At 38.3% G+C, this 16,654-nt stretch overlaps 1 protein-coding gene and 1 long non-coding RNA gene across 3 annotated transcripts in view; both read right to left on the reverse strand.

Moving 5' to 3' along the window:
- Positions 1 to 410: 410 nt before the first annotated feature.
- Positions 411 to 16,654, reverse strand: part of LOC137084971 (uncharacterized) — a 39,741-nt gene continuing 23,497 nt past the window's right edge. The window contains exon 2 of the long non-coding RNA XR_010906860.1: positions 411 to 837. This is a non-coding gene — a long non-coding RNA (uncharacterized lncRNA). The remainder of the gene's footprint in view (positions 838 to 16,654) is intronic.
- On the reverse strand, positions 3,640 to 16,189 carry LOC137084031 (transmembrane 4 L6 family member 1). 2 transcript variants are annotated; one of them, XM_067449939.1, is made up of 6 exons: positions 15,972 to 16,189; positions 15,581 to 15,772; positions 15,409 to 15,477; positions 11,167 to 11,312; positions 7,505 to 7,691; positions 3,640 to 4,200 (listed from the first exon to the last, which is right to left on the reverse strand). In XM_067449939.1, exons 2-6 carry the CDS (start codon positions 15,749 to 15,751, stop codon positions 4,183 to 4,185), a joined length of 591 nt encoding a protein of 196 aa, XP_067306040.1. In that variant the 5' UTR covers positions 15,752 to 15,772; positions 15,972 to 16,189; the 3' UTR covers positions 3,640 to 4,182. The 2 variants fall into 2 exon arrangements, with proteins under 2 accessions (XP_067306040.1, XP_067306041.1); XM_067449940.1 differs by having other exon boundaries at positions 3,640 to 4,197; positions 15,581 to 15,774; positions 15,972 to 16,188.

Genomic DNA, 16,654 nt, shown 5'->3' on the forward strand with positions numbered 1-16,654 from the left:
CATTTGCGTCTTCTGGCGAATATACCCGGGGGATAACTGTGAAAATGACCACTCATATTCAACAATACGGCAGCACTCGCATGAATTGAGCAAAGTTTACACAGATAGACCATTTTGCCCACGTTTTTCTTTTATTAGCGCTGTTGTAATGTACTGAGGAGCCAGCGCGTGTATCCATCTACAGAAACATACAGTCTTGTTCAAAATAATAGCAGTACAATGTGACTAACCAGAATAATCAAGGTTTTTAGTATATTTTTTATTGCTACGTGGTAAACAAGTTACCAGTAGGTTCAGTAGATTGTCAGAAAACAAACAAGACCCAGCATTCATGATATGCACGCTCTTAAGGCTGTGCAATTGGGCAATTAGTTGAAAGGGGTGTGTTCAAAAAAATAGCAGTGTCTACCTTTGACTGTACAAACTCAAAACTATTTTGTACAAACATTTTTTTTTTTCTGGGATTTAGCAATCCTGTGAATCACTAAACTAATATTTAGTTGTATGACCACAGTTTTTTAAAACTGCTTGACATCTGTGTGGCATGGAGTCAACCAACTTGTGGCACCTCTCAGCTGTTATTCCACTCCATGATTCTTTAACAACATTCCACAATTCATTCACATTTCTTGGTTTTGCTTCAGAAACAGCATTTTTGATATCACCCCACAAGTTCTCAATTGGATTAAGGTCTGGAGATTGGGCTGGCCACTCCATAACATTAATTTTGTTGGTTTGGAACCAAGACTTTGCCCGTTTACTAGTGTGTTTTGGGTCATTGTCTTGTTGAAACAACCGTTTCAAGGGCATGTCCTCTTCAGCATAGGGCAACATGACCTCTTCAAGTATTTTAACATATGCAAACTGATCCATGATCCCTGGTATGCGATAAATAGGCCCAACACCATAGTAGGAGAAACATGCCCATATCATGATGCTTGCACCTCCATGCTTCACTGTCTTCACTGTGTACTGTGGCTTGAATTCAGAGTTTGGGGGTCGTCTCACAAACTGCCTGTGGCCCTTGGACCCAAAAAGAACAATTTTACTCTCATCAGTCCACAAAATGTTCCTCCATTTCTCTTTAGGCCAGTTGATGTGTTCTTTGGCAAATTGTAACCTCTTCTGCACATGCCTTTTTTTTAACAGAGGGACTTTGCGGGGGATTCTTGAAAATAGATTAGCTTCACACAGACGTCTTCTAACTGTCACAGTACTTACAGGTAACTCCAGACTGTCTTTGATCATCCTGGAGGTGATCATTGGCTGAGCCTTTGCCATTCTGGTTATTCTTCTATCCATTTTGATGGTTGTCTTCCGTTTTCTTCCACGTCTCTCTGGTTTTGCTCTCCATTTTAAGGCATTGGAGATCATTTTAGCTGAACAGCCTATCATTTTTTGCACCTCTTTATAGGTTTTCCCCTCTCTAATCAACTTTTTAATCAAAGTACGCTGTTCTTCTGAACAATGTCTTGAACGACCCATTTTCCTCAGCTTTCAAATGCATGTTCAACAAGTGTTGGCTTCATCCTTAAATAGGGGCCACCTGATTCACACCTGTTTCTTCACAAAATTGATGACCTCAGTGATTGAATGCCACACTGCTATTTTTTTGAACACACCCCTTTCAACTAATTCAACTAATTGCCCAATTGCACAGCCTTAAGAGCGTGCATATCATGAATGCTGGGTCTCATTTGTTTTCTGAGAATCTACTGAACCTACTGGTAACTTGTTTGCCACGTAGCAATAAAAAAATATACTAAAAACCTTGATTATTCTGGTTAGTCACATTGTACTGCTATTATTTTGAACAAGACTGTACATGCTTGCCTAATGTACAACTCCTATATATGTCACTGTAATTGTCTTTAATTTTATTACAGTCATCATCCAAACAAAACTTAATTCAGTGAGCCGAAAGCGCACATGCATGGTTTGTTTGCGCATCGATAATAACGGAGTCGTTCATGTGTAATGAACTATCAACTATCTTCAACCATCCACAACCAAGCTCCGCACTATGGGGGATCGAGCCTTCTGCTCAGCCGCACCGCGTCTTTGGAATTCCCTTCCAGAAAACCTAAGGGCTCCTCAAGCCATAGACTCTTTTAAGAAAGAACTAAAAACCTTTCTTTTTAAACAAGCATTTTTTACTTTTTGCTAATTAATTATTTTTTTTAAACCGAAATTTTGTTTTATTTGTTTTATGTGTAGCAGTTTGGGATTGTTTTTAACTATGAAAAGGGCTTTACAAATAAAATATATTATTATTATTATCAAAACCTAGCGACACTGGTTATCTTTATCCAACAAGAGATGTAGGCTAGCTGTATCCTGAACCCCAACTGACGTATTTGGTTATTTTGAGCTGCTGTTCAGTCAGGATTTCACACAGCGTGATGAGAAACGACTTATATTATCACATAATACATACAAGAGAGGTGGTGCTTTGTTTGAATTCGTTTTTTAAATGAATAACATTTATCTTTTTATAACTGAACAATGAATGAATGGATTATAATAACATATTTAAATTTGATTTAAGTTATCTCACGGCCCGCCGGAGGACCGCTGAGGCACCCTAGTGATGTAGATGAATGATGAGATCACACTTAATAAACACAAGGAACAATAACGAGAAACACCAGCACAAAACATTAACACAAGACACTGACCAGAGGATGATTGAGGGTTTAAATACACTAGATGACAAGAGACTAACGATAGACAGGTGCAGGTGATTAGTTGACATGGAAACAAGGGTAATTATGGAAACTAACCCTGCGTCCCAATTCGCATACTATCCATCCTAAATAGTATTCGAAAATAGAATTAGTATGTCCCAAATCGTAGTATGTTGAAAAGAGTATTCGAAAGATTCCCGGATGGTTTACTATTTCCGGTCCGAATTCACAGTATGGATCGATGGGCACTCAAACGGCTGATATTGCCCACAACCCATTGCGAGTTGGACGAGGATTTGATTAGAACTACAAACGCGGATAAAAAGCGTTAAAAAACTACAAACATGACGGATGTGCGAGCTCGACGGTTGAGTAGAGAAGTTTAGATAAAGGGGTTTGAGTGACCCTATCAATATTTAACCTGACAAAAATATATTTATTCAATGTTGTCCACATTATATTTCACCTGCAGCAGCATTGTGAACTTTTTAATGACACATTTTGCCATTAACTTTTAAATGCATCATTATATTTAAACTGCAAACACATGAGGAGAGTCTCGGACCCACACATGGCAGATCAACGAGCGGCTACATTGCTCTCCGATACGGCAGGAGATTAAACTGAATGTGGAGGATTTGAACTGTGACGAATCTGACGATGATTGACAGGGCAGTTAAACGGTGACGGGATGCACGTAACTAAGCGACAGAGTCCGTTAAAGATGGCGAAGTAGTATGTCCCGAAGCTTGCATACTTCTCTGCTACACACTCAAAAGTATATACCTTTTCTTCACAAAAAGAGTACATACTTTTAGGACGTAGTATAAGTAGGCGAATTGGGACGCAGCATAACAAGATAACAATGGAGACAAGGGAACCAGGAACTAAATATACAGGAAATGAACACAGGCACAAAATAATATCAAAATAAGAGTCCATGAAAATCGAGAAAAGTTAATCAGGACAGTATCTTTAATACAAGTGTACCTTTTCATTCATTCAGAAAACATGTTTTGAAACCCTGGTAAAATGTATTTTATAGTAATAAAAATACTTTTTTTTCATTTTTATTATAGTTTTCAAAGTCTTATCATCTAAAATAATTTGATTTTTGCTGTGTGTGCGGAATGTTGATGTTGTCACAAAAGAGAAAAATCTATGATATTATCGTACCATTTATCAAACATTCTGAGGGTTTTCTGAGTAACTAAGGCAAAGTACACTACTAATAATACAAATTACTAGATTTACACAATTACTGCAAGTTTCTTAAACTGTCACATAATAAGTAAAATCTAATAAAAAGGGTTAGTACATTTGTTAGGTTACAGTGTATAGTGAATGTTGTGGACAAAGTCATTAAAAAATGTAAATTATATTTCTAATCTGAGTGTAGTGAAGACTTCATACGTGTGTTTCTGTAGATCTGTGTAGCATGTGTTCTACTGTATTACTGTGCAGATCCCATTTACTGGAGTGTTGTCTTTGGTTTTCATGCCATCTGCGTCTGCTGAAGCAAAAGCAATACATTATTTGTAAGTACATGTGCAATGGAAATATGTAAGTAACTTTTGAAAGCAATAGTTTAATGTTCTTTGGGTTACACTTTATTCCGATGCCACACTTTAGACATTTCTAATAATTATAAGTAACTTTGCAACTACATGCCAAATAACTATCATTAGAGTATTAGTAGACTGTTAAGTTTGGGTTAGGTTTAGTAGAATGAGTTGGCATGTTCTTGACATGTTAATTACAGTCACACTGTAAAACCTAACAGTTAAATGTACTTTTTTTTTTAGATGCACTCAAATATTACCAAAAGTTTTGTGGACACAATAACTGAAACAGAAACAAACTGAATGAGTTATTGAAAATGTCTACTTCCCAGAATGATAACTGGATTAAGTGATGATTGACCATTAGTGATGAACACCTATAGAAATATACACATGAAACCCCTGAAAACGACTCAAATTGTTGTAGTATAGACCAGTGTAATTCTGTCACAGAGATGCACTATAAATGGAGAAGAAGACTTGCAGCATGCGCCTGAGGTGTCTTTTAGTGTCGAAACATCATCATCATAACTCTGGTTCCGTCTGGATGAAATGCCAATACGATGCAAAAATGTTACGTATACAGCTAAACACACCGTGTGTATGGGGCCTAAATCTCTCAATATCTCAGCAGAGGAGGATTAAACAATTCCACAAACAGCATCACCAGCTTAACTTATAACAAACCAATTTGACTTTATTTCTGTTGGACTCTTGCCTTTTTATGTGAGTTTGTAACAGTGTTTACAAAAATACATCATTTATTGCAAAGAAAGCCAGAAACAAAGATGATCAGGTGGAATAGTCTTCAGTATCATAAAGTACACTATGGCTGTGTCTCATTTCAGAAGGCTGTGTCCTCCGGAGGTCGCATTTGAAGGGTGCATACGTCATAAGGCCGTCTCATTTAAAAAAAGTGAGTAGGACTCTCCAAATGCGACCTTCAAATGCGTCCTTCTTTCACAGGAATTCGGAGTGTGCATGATGTGTAGCCTTCACGCTGGAGATAACCCACAATTCTTTGCGTCTCCATTAACAACCGTCATATTTTCTTTTTATATTAAATGAAAAAACCATAGACAGTAAAAGAAAAACGGCACCACCACCAGATATACATGCGAGCGTAGGTGTGGTGTTTAAATTAAGTAGTTCAAGCTTTTTTTGTTGTTGTTTTTTTAGCTCTATTAGGCCCTGCCTCAAACAGATAGTTGTGGTAAACAGGATTACAACTGTTAAGTGCATTTTAAACGTTTAGAACAGTACATTGCTGTCAAGACAAGAAACATTTCATAGTCATTTTCAAGTTATAAATAATTTTCATTCATATAAACTGGCGAGAGCGCAACGAGTAGGGCTGGGCGATATGGCCAAAATTTCATATCCCGATATAGCTCATTTCATATCCCGATAACGATAAAGCAATTTTTCTGTTAATTCAGTTTATGAATAGTCTATACAAAATTGCAATGTGGAAATGCAGTTTGAAATGATATACAAAACAAATAAAGGTAGTATGGACTACATTTTTATTTTATTTAGAACTTTTTTTTTAAAGCAAGACTGTTGGTAAAGTTAACACCTGCCTAGGGATGTTAACCGGTGACCGTTTGACCGATGGCTGACCGTATCAACGCTAACCGATCAAAGTTGTCGGTTAAAATAAATAAAAAAATGATCTCTAAATCAGGCTATTATAGACAGTGGACTAAACGCTACTACAGTTAGCCGTCTCATTCCAAAATCTTTTTGTGTGATTGAACATATCCCTCACACTTTTTTCATAACTCGCCTGTTTGTACTTAATAAACCAATAAAAACATTTGGCGCGAGGTCACAGCGTTTGGGTTTGCGCGCTCACAAGGTTTGCAAAAAGTAAACACTGGAGGTTAGAGCCAGGGCAGACGACAGTATGAAGCGTGCATTTCGCTTAAGATGGGCTTACATTTGGAAATATATTACATCTACATTTCAGTGGTAACACATAAGGTGTTGATCGTCTTTCTTTATTACTGTTAGCACTACCTCGAACTAAAGCGGCGTCTCTTCGGAGCTGTCATTTTCTTAAATGAGCCGCGGCAATGATTCAAATGAGCTTCTAACGCTGGACAAACGCCTTTATTTACAACGCGATCACCTTGTACCCAAACCATTTCGAAACTAAGGAGCCATTTGTCCTCTGATTACAAATAAGCTCCTCTGCGGCGCGTTTGCGGGACTCGTGTTTCTCGCTGTGGGGGATTTAAAAAAGTGACGTGAGTGGAAGGGAGGGGGCAGCGCGTGTGTGTGTGAGTGAGAGAGCGAGAGAGAGACAGAGGGAGCGTGGCTCGCGGCTGTTATTTCAAATAGCGAAGCATATTTTAAACTAATCGGTTAACCGGTTTCAACCAGCTAATGAGGCTCGGTGGTCGGTCAAGAAAATGTTTAGTTTTCACCATCCCTACACCTGCCATTAAAATATTTCAATATATGGCTATATGGTGTGCCACGCGTAAAAGCCCGCTGCAGCGTCTGTGTCTGAAGTTTGTTTTGAGCGCTTATGCCACTATTCTGGCATAATTACTCTGAGAATTACCCTGGTCTGAACCGCGTCTACTACCGTCTTCCTCCATGTTTATGTATTGCAGCGTGCATGGGCATGCCGTGGCGTGAGGTGCATCTTGACGTAAAATTCTGCCGTAAACGCCTTATCGTGGCGTAAGCGATAGAGCCTTATATAAAACGATAGACATTTTCTATCGTCCAGACGATATATTTCGTCATATCGCACAGCCCTAGCAACGAGGCTGAACTTGTTGGCATAGCAACGTGATACTTCCTGCCTGAGTGTCCTACGAAGGACGTCTCGTTTAATTCTGATTGAGGACACTCCGTATACTGCATCCTACACAGGACGTTTCCTCCGGAGGACGCAGCCTTCGAAATTTAACGAAATGAGACACAGCTTATATTTCCAAAAGTATTGAAAGCCCTCCAAATCATTGAATTCAGGTGTTCAATCACTTAACGGCCACAGGTGTATAAGATCAAGCACTAGGCAAGCAGACGCTTCTACAAACATTAGTGAAAGAATGGGGTCACTCTCAGGCGCTCAGTGAACTCAAGCGTGGTGCCATGATAAGTTGCCTGTCCATTCCTGACATTTTCTCACTACTAAATATTCCACGCTCAACTGTTAGTGGGATTATAACAAAGTGGAAGCATTTGACAATTAACACATTTGTACATATAAAGAAATGTAGAGAATGAACATGATACCTGATTCTTGTTCATGCACGTCCCACAGAGACATCCGATCAGTCCGTTGACTACCTGTGCCAGTAAAAGCACAGCCTCCAGGGTACCAATGCTCAACAGAATTGAAAACAAGACCACGTTCCACAGCACCACATTCTGCGGTCTCTCACACTCCATCCATAATGTCTGGTTAAACAGGTAACTCTCTCTGAAGAGAGGAAAGCAAAGAGAGAAAAGTCATCTAAAGACTAAGTATCATCAAAGACCTCTTCTAACTGCACAAAGCCAGTGTTTTTCTCATATTCAAGCAAGAGTGATAGATGACAGTGACGACAGATTCCAGTAATAAAGTCATTTCTGTTCTGAGTCCTGATAAACTAAATCAGGCAACATATACACACGTGTGCATGAATTTATTATTGATTTTTTTTTTTTTTTTATATTTAATGCAGCAATCACACAACACTCATAAATTAGTTTGGACAACTGGCAAATAAAACCGGGTGCACACTGTTAAATTTCTAACAGTCCTTTACAACTTGTCAGACTGTACGAACATGATCTCCGCTTTAAGCCATCCACTGTCTCTCAGTTGTCATTAATGTCAGACTGTACGTATCTCAAGGTACGTTAAAAGGGAAAGCATGCGTTGTCCAAAATTGTCCCTCTATACCCCTAAATAGGGCACTATTTGAGGGGACAGCCATTTGTAGTGGTATCCAAAAACATAGTGAACATTATCAAGTGCACTCATTCAGTCTCACAATGCACTGCAATAAAGAGTGTACAACCGATGTATGCTCAACAGCTAGATAATACCCATAATGCACTGCAAAAGTCAAGTGCCAAATTAATTCCTGTGTCTGACCAGAAGATTGCTCCCGGAGATGAATCATCCATCCATTCATCCATCCATTTTCCAAACCACTGCTTCAATGTGGCTACAGCGTAATATCATTTAGGAATACATTCCTTTTTAATTGATTTCTGTCAGGACCATTATCGTCAAAGATGTTTGACAATTAGCATACAGTTTGGATTGGCGGTATGGTTCTATTCTGGGCAAGAACTCCCTGCTCATCTATGCAGCCTAGCATTAATAAGAGCAAGGAGAGCAGTAATAGCTTCTCTGTGATAACCCTAAACAGAACAGAACCAATATAAGGTATTGCAATGTCATTAATATTCTTGATGACAATAATTTAATGTAAGAACATAATTCGAGAAATGAGTCTGATTTGAATAGGAATATCAGAAGGCTTAATCCTGACTGGACGACGGGATGGAGAAGGGTAATTAGCTCCTGATTAATGGGATAAAGCTGCTGATAATACTGACTGGACCCTATATAGTATATATACTGTGATAAGCATTGTATTCCTATAGGTAGGAGTGAACCAGCTGAGAGTCAGCTGATGCAAGCTTCATTAACGTGACCTGCCAGAAAAGCAATTGTGAAGCCACAACATGCACAACCTTGAGGCGGATGGGCTACAACAGCTGAAGACCCCACCGGGTACCCCTCATCTCCACTACAAATAGGAAAAAGAGGCAACAATTAGCACAAGCTCACCAAAATTGGACAGTTGAAGACTGGAAAAATGTTGCCTGGTCTGATGAGTCTCGATTTCTGTTGAGACATTCAGATGGTAGAGTCAGAATTTGGCGTTTATGAGAACATGGATCCATCATGCCTTGTTACCACTTTGTAGGCTGGTGGTGGTGGTGTAATGGTGTGGGGGATGTTTTCTTGGCACACTTTAGGCCCCTTAGTGCCAATTGGGCATCGTTTAAATGCCACGGCCTACCTGAGCATTGTTTCTGACCATGTCCATCCCTTTATGACCACCATGTACCCATCCTCTGATGGATACTTCCAGCAGGATAATGCACCATGTCACAAAGCTTGAATCAATTCAAAATTTGTCCTGAACATGACAATGAGTTCACTGTACTAAAATGGCCCCCAGTCACCAGATCTCAACCCAATAGAGCATCTTTGGGATGTGATGGAACGGGAGCTTCGTGCCCTGGATGTGCATCCCACAAATCTCCATCAACTGCAAGATGCTCTCCTATCAATATGGGCCAACATTTCTAAAGAATGCTTTCAAAACCTTGTTGAATCATTGCCACATATAATTAAGGCAGTTCTGAAGGCGAAAGGGGGTCAAACACAGTATTAGTATGGTGTTCCTAATAATCCTTTAGGTGAGTGTACATGCCAGACCAGTGTAATTCTGCCACAGAGATACACTGAAAATGGAGAAGAAGACTTGGAGCATGCGCTTGAGGTTTCTTTTAGGGCCATCAAAACCCTGGTTCTGTCTGGACGAAACACCGATACGATGCAAAAATGTTACGTATACAGCTAACACATCTCTCTGTGTATGCCCCATACATCCTAATATGTATACCCCATACATGCCCTAAATCTCTTAATATCTCAGCAGAGGAGAATTCAAAAATTCCACAAACAGCATCACCAGCTTCACTTTACTAACCAATTTGACTTTATTTTTATTTGTCTACAGAAGTTATTTTTGATAATTAATTAGTATATTAGTAAATAGTATTGGAAATGTTTGGTCACCATTATGGTGATCAGTATTTCATTCAGTTGGGCAGTTTGACTCTTGACTTTTTACGTGAGTTTGTAATATTATTATTGCAAAGAAAGCCAGAAACAATGATCAGGTGATATAGTCTTCAGCATCATAAAGTACACTATATTTCCAAAAGTATTGGACCCTATATGGTATATGCTGTGATAAGCATTGTTTTCCTATAGGTTGGAGTAAACCACCTGAGAGTCAGCTGATGCAAGCTTCATTAACATGACCTGCCAGAAATAATCCCATACTTGATTATTAAATAGTTTATTAAATACATCCTAGTTTCCATGACAGAGTTCAAGATAATATTTTCATTACTACTGGAGCTTCCAGTTTGCTGTTTCAAATTACTATTAAACAGCAAGCACAAACTATGCAAAAGCGGCAGCATACGCATTCACTCGAGTGGACTATATTAGTGGAGTATTGCAGGGAATAGTGAATGAGGGTATAGGGGTGTGTGGAGCAAGTTGTGGTTTGGTGTTGTCTCTAATTGTGTCATCAGGTTTGGTGCAGATTCTGGCAGTGTCAGAAGTTTTGAAGCACAGTCCTGCAGTGTGGGTTCTCCTACGAAAACCGTCCAATCAAAAGCCAAAAGGAGCACAGAACCTGATGACACGATTAGGCAGACAACATTAAACCACCACCTGCTCCACAAACATCATTTCATTTTTTTCCAGTTTCAAAAGAGCAAAAGGTACAATGTATAATGTGCACCCAGCTTTACTCACCAGTTGTCCAGGATTTTTTTTTTTATGAATACTGAACTACTTTGTAGAAAACATAACAAAAAAGTGCATGTCCATTCCCTGTGCTATGACTTTTGTCATTATGAAAGTTCTTGATTTATATTTTTAAATGGTACCCTATAATGGAAAAATATATTTAGCTATGCAAATGTGAACGTCAATGTTCAAATGACGTGAAACCAGAGTACTGAGTACAATGTGGTGTTGACAAGCAACCTGCACACTTCAACTTGCAGAAAATGACATGACATTTTTGTTCTATTATTTTTGTGTTATATATACTGTACAATCAAATAACTGGGTGTTTTTTTTCGGTTACTCTGTAGTCCTGTTTAAGAACGGGTAGATAAAGGTCCCATCTCCCGTGTCACACAGAGGGCCGTCCTGCAGGCCGACGGCAGAGACGATCATGCAGTACAGTGCTCCAGCTACACCCAACACAGACATCAGCATGGACAGCATCATCTGCAGCACATGCACACACATGCATCAGTCGACAGATTCAAACCACTGCCTCAGCTTGTTTTGCCAGGGCCAAATATAGCCTATGAAAGTCACATGAAATGCTGTGTTGATGATACAAATTACGGTTCACTTATACAAATCTAATTCCAAAAAAGTTGGGACACTGTACAAATTGTGAATAAAAAAATGAATGCAAATAATTTACAAATCTAATAAACCTATATTTTATTCACAATAGAATATAGATAACATATCAAATGTTGATAGTGAGAGCTTTTAAATGTCATGCAAAATATTGGCTCATTTTGGATTTCATGAGAACTACACATTAAAAAAAACTTGGGGCAGGTGGAGGACCAATTTGCAATTTATTAGGTCAATTGGCAACATGATTGGGGATTAAAAAAAAGCCTCTCAGAGTGGCAGTGTCTCTCAGAAGTCAAGATGGGCAGAGGATCACCAATTCACCCAATGCTGCGGCGAAAAATAGTGGAGCAATATCAGAAAGGAGTTTCTCAGAGAAAAATGGCAAAGAGTTTGAAATTATCATCATCTACAGTGCATAATATCATCCAAAGATTCAGAGAATCTGGAACAATCTCTGTGCATAAGGGTCAAGGCCAGAAAACCATCCTAGACGCCACTGCATCACATACAGGAATGATACTGTAATTGAAATCACAACATGGGCTCAGGAATACTTCCAGAAAACATTGGTGAACACAATCCACCGTGCCATTTGCAGTGGCCGGCTAAACCTCTAGGTCAAAAAAAGAAGCCATATCCAAACATGATGAGTAGCGCAGGCATTTTCTCTGGGCCAAGGTTCATTTAAAATGGACTGTGGCAAAGTGGAAAACTGTTCTGTGGTCAGAAGAATCAAAATGTGAAGTTATTTTTGGAAAACTGGGACGCCATGTCATCTGAACTAAAGAGGACAAGGACAACCCAAGTTGTTATCAGCGCTAAGTTCAGAAGCTGCATCTCTGATGGTATGGGGTTCATGAGTGTGTGTGGCATGGGCAGCTTACACGTCTGGAAAGGCATCATCAATGCTGAAGGTACATCCAAGTTCTAGAACAACATTTGCTCCCATCCAGAGGTCATCTCTTTAAGGGAAGACCTTGCATTTTCCAACATGACAATGCCAGACCACATACTGCATCAATTACAACATCATGGCTGCGTAGAAGAAGGATCTGGGTAATGAAATGGCCAGCCTGCAGTCCAGATAGAAAGTGGTTCGATAGTTCCCGAACGTTCGAAAGTTCGATAGAAAGTGTTCTAACTTATTGCTGTACTGTGTGGTATTCCAGCTGCACTGGTACGGAAAAAAAAGACCTGCAGCGGGTTGTGAAGACCGCCGAAAGGATTGTCAGCTCTCCACTTTCAAATTTGAGTGACGTCCATTCAAACCGTCTTCTCACACGGGCTACAAATATCCAGCAGGACCCCTCACACCCTGGAAACTACTTTTTCACTACTCTCCCCTCAGGTAGATTAAGAACTCCGCGAACACATACCAACAGGCTACAGAACAGTTTCTTCCCAAGAGCTGTGGACAGGCTGCAGAAGTCATAGTAACTTTCACCGAAAACACTAACATTCAGTTACCCAAAGAACATGTAGACATATTTATATGCATGTATGCATACAACATTCACATACATACATATGCAGATAAAGCTGTCATACCTGGGCTATGTGCAATAACGGACTATATTGGACATTATTGGACCATGTGCATTAATGAATGATCCCTGTGGGTAAAAATGTGTCTTAAAAATTGGCTAATGGGCTCGGGATACACATGATCTTGTGCTATCACTTGTGTTTTTAATGTATTTATTATATTATGGACTGAATGTATATTTTTGTATTAATTGTTTTTATGCTGCTAATTAGATTGTTCCGAACATAATTTCGTTGTATAAACATTTACAATGACAATAAAGATCTAATCTACAATCAGATCTTTCACCGTGTCGTGGAAATTCTCTATACGAATATCTGACTTCATCATGGACGGTTCAAAATAACTCTCAGTTGTTAATATTAAACTACAGTATCGCGAGGTAATTCCCTTCTCAAATACATCTAACATAATTTCAATACTTCGAGGTAATTCGCCTCTTGAAGTAAGGTGACGGGCGTCCTGTCGAGAAGCTACTATCACTAGCGTTTACTCAAACACACATGAGCACACAGGTCTTTAGCATCTATACACTGTCACCGTCCTTCTCAGCCATACTTTGGTCTCTGAGGATCCTTAATACTTTCGTATTACAGCCTCACCTGGAGGACGTCTCTATAGTCTTCCAACACTATCACTGTCTCTGCTGTGATCTATTTAGCACAGAATCTTTAGTACTTCTATTCCTCAGCTACGTAGCATACTGACACCACTCCCAAGTTGCTTTTTGCTGAAATTAAGTTTTATTCACGGCCGGGAGATCACTGGTCACAAAAACCAAATGAGTCTCTCTGAACAGAAAAAAATGGGTACATTTAAACAATACAGTTTGAGTGAAAATCAATGTCACTCAAGTTTCCTTCACTGTGATTGGTTCTGGTGATTGGTTTATAACGTTCTATCATATATGACTTATATTTGTGTTAAGCACCTTTTTGGGTGGTCTTTAACCTGAACATCCTTAGTCTGTGTTTTTCTGTAGTTTCATGTTAAATAACCCTTTTACCACTTCTGAGGGCATTATATCAAATATTTCCATCACAACCCATAGAAAACATTTGGTGCATCATAAAGAGGAAGATGCGACAAAGAAGACCTAAGACAGTTGAGCAAATAGAAGCCTGTATTAGACAAGAATGGGACAACATTCCTATTCCTAAACTAGAGCAACTTTGCAGACTGTTATAAAAAGAAGAGGGGATGCCACACAATGGTAAACATGGCCTTGTCCCAACATTTTTGAGATGTGTTGATGCCATAAAATTTAAAATCAACGTATTTTCCCCTTAAAATTATAAATTTTCTCAGTTTAAACATTTGATACGTCATCTATTTTGTATTCCGAATAAAATATTGAAATTTGAAACCTCCACATCATTGCATTCTGTTTTTATTCACAATTTGTACAGTGTCCCAACTTTTTTGGAAACGGGTTTGTAAATGCTGAAAGAAATGGCAACTCTTGTACCTTTGAGGATATATTCAAGAGCTTGTTCTGATAAGTAAAAAGAATGAATAAAGCTTATTTTGTCTATTGTTTGCCCAAGAATTGCAGTATGCCTTCACCTCAGTCACTTACAATAATTATTTTTTTTACAAATAACAAAGCTTTTAACATTTTTCCCTTGGTTGTTCAGTGCTATATATAAACGTTTCTTTCCTACATTGCTTTTGCTTGTGATTTGTCCTTCCACCATCTATATGATTCCAATTCAAACCAAAATAGAAATGTTTTTGAGGCAGGACAATTCGTAAAAGACTTTTCCCTCTCATTTAACTAATTTCCCAAAGTCATCTTGGATGATGAATTTTCAGTACTATTACTGAGTAAAAAAACTAAGAGAACATCACATAAGCTGACTTCATAAATTGATGTTGAGTTTCAAGTTTTTGTTTGAACTCATCATTATGGTGATCAGTGTTCCCTTAGGTTGGGGACTTGGATATTTAATTTAAATTATTTGATCTGTTTATGTGCAGATGAGATAAAAAAAAAAAGCCTGCTCATGTGTAGTCTTGAATTACAATAAGCATCATGTTCACATACAACGCCTCTGCACTTACGCACGATTTCTCTCAACACAGGAGAGCTGTCAGTCAATACAAGGGAAAATAAAGTAACATCAAAACTTATTTGAAAAAGTAACTCCGATATTATTTTTGAAAGTAATGCATTACTTTACTAGTGACTTGAAAAATAATCTGATGGTGTTACTTGTCGTTCTGAGCAACTTGAAAGTGAAGATTATAAAAATGACTTTAGAATAAGCTAAAAAAATTGAATTAAGATGATGCAGCTACAAAATAGATTTCGCAAACGCACATGCTACTTACACAAAAATGCCTCCAATACCTCATCAGAGATCTGAATTTTGTATAAGCATGCAGAGAGCAGTTACTCACCCCACATCTGTTTGCACAGCAGTTCCCCTCAAGCCCTGCAGCCTTCATCACTGAAGCAGGCAAAAACACCTGAAACACAGACACAAATAACACGAGTCACACTCGAGAATAGAGTACATGGATGGACGCTTGCCTCACTTTCTTTCAGATACCCTTAAAGCTTCAGACTCACCAACAGTCCTCCCCCGATGACCCCAGGAAAGAACCAGATATTTTCTGTGATTTCCTCGGTCCTCCACACCTCACCATTGGGAAAAAACAGTAGGATGTTTCCAACTATGGCTAAGAGACCGAGTGGAAAGAGAAGGTCTCCAGTGCATTTAGCACACTTTCCCGTACACATGATGACCTGATTTGAGTTTGTGTCTTTATCAGGGTAAAGAGAATGTTCTTGTTTAAAATCACGAACGGGAAGAGACATGCTATATGAATGGTAAGCAACATTCCCTTAATTGTTAAATGCTTTTAAAAGTCATTGTCATTATTCCATTAAGCAGATCATACAAACTTTTAAATGTACAAACTACTGATACTCTATAAACAATATAAATAACATATTTTACCTGTTTCCTCGAGTTCTCCTGTTCTACCTTTCTCCACGTGTTGACTTCAATGTGGACAAGAGACAGATTGTTCTAATAGTTCCTGTCAAGGCTAATAATTGTCAAGTAGTTTGTGAAAATTTAGCAAAAACCAGGAAAGTATCCAGTATCATGAGACCACTAAAGGTAATGTAAGCAAAAGCATGTATGACACACACAGGCACCTGTCCTTGCGGTCAATGACCCTGCTTTCAAAGAAAAAAGAAAAAAAGAAAATCACACAAATCAAAGCGTATAGATTTTAAAAGTAATGATGACACATAATATATATATATATATATATATATATATATATATATATATATATATATATATATATATATATATATATATATATATTTTCTTGTTACTTATAATGAATTAGATCTACATAATAAATCAAATGTTTATGGAATAGAAACAAATACATTTAAAAAAATATAACTTCTTACATCCTACATTGTTCGCTCTTACTTCTTAAATGATTGCCTCCTACACTTTGTGGTTAGGTGTTACATTTTTAAATTTAAAAAGAAATTAAGTTTTTTTTTCACCGTACGATAAACCACACACTTGATTAAGCATAAACCATTTATCTTGTTTAACACGTTCATTTTGCCATCACACTGTAAAATATGCTTTTCTTACTTGCTAAAGTATATTTT

The sequence above is a fragment of the Pseudorasbora parva genome, chromosome 8 (genome assembly GCF_024679245.1).
Source record: "Pseudorasbora parva isolate DD20220531a chromosome 8, ASM2467924v1, whole genome shotgun sequence".
NCBI classification, from domain to species: domain Eukaryota; kingdom Metazoa; phylum Chordata; class Actinopteri; order Cypriniformes; family Gobionidae; genus Pseudorasbora; species Pseudorasbora parva.

Excerpts from the sequence above, each read along its gene's own strand:
- LOC137084031 (XM_067449939.1), bottom strand. The coding sequence starts at position 15,751 with ATGTGTACGGGAAAGTGTGCTAAATGCACTGGAGACCTTCTCTTTCCA. Across the intron at positions 11,313-15,408 it reads GCTGTGCAAACAGATGTGGG|ATGATGCTGTCCATGCTGAT; the intron begins GTGAGTAACTGC and ends CATGTGCTGCAG. Across the intron at positions 7,692-11,166 it reads TTCTTAAACAGGACTACAGA|AGAGAGTTACCTGTTTAACC; the intron begins GTAACCGAAAAA and ends TCCTCTCTTCAG.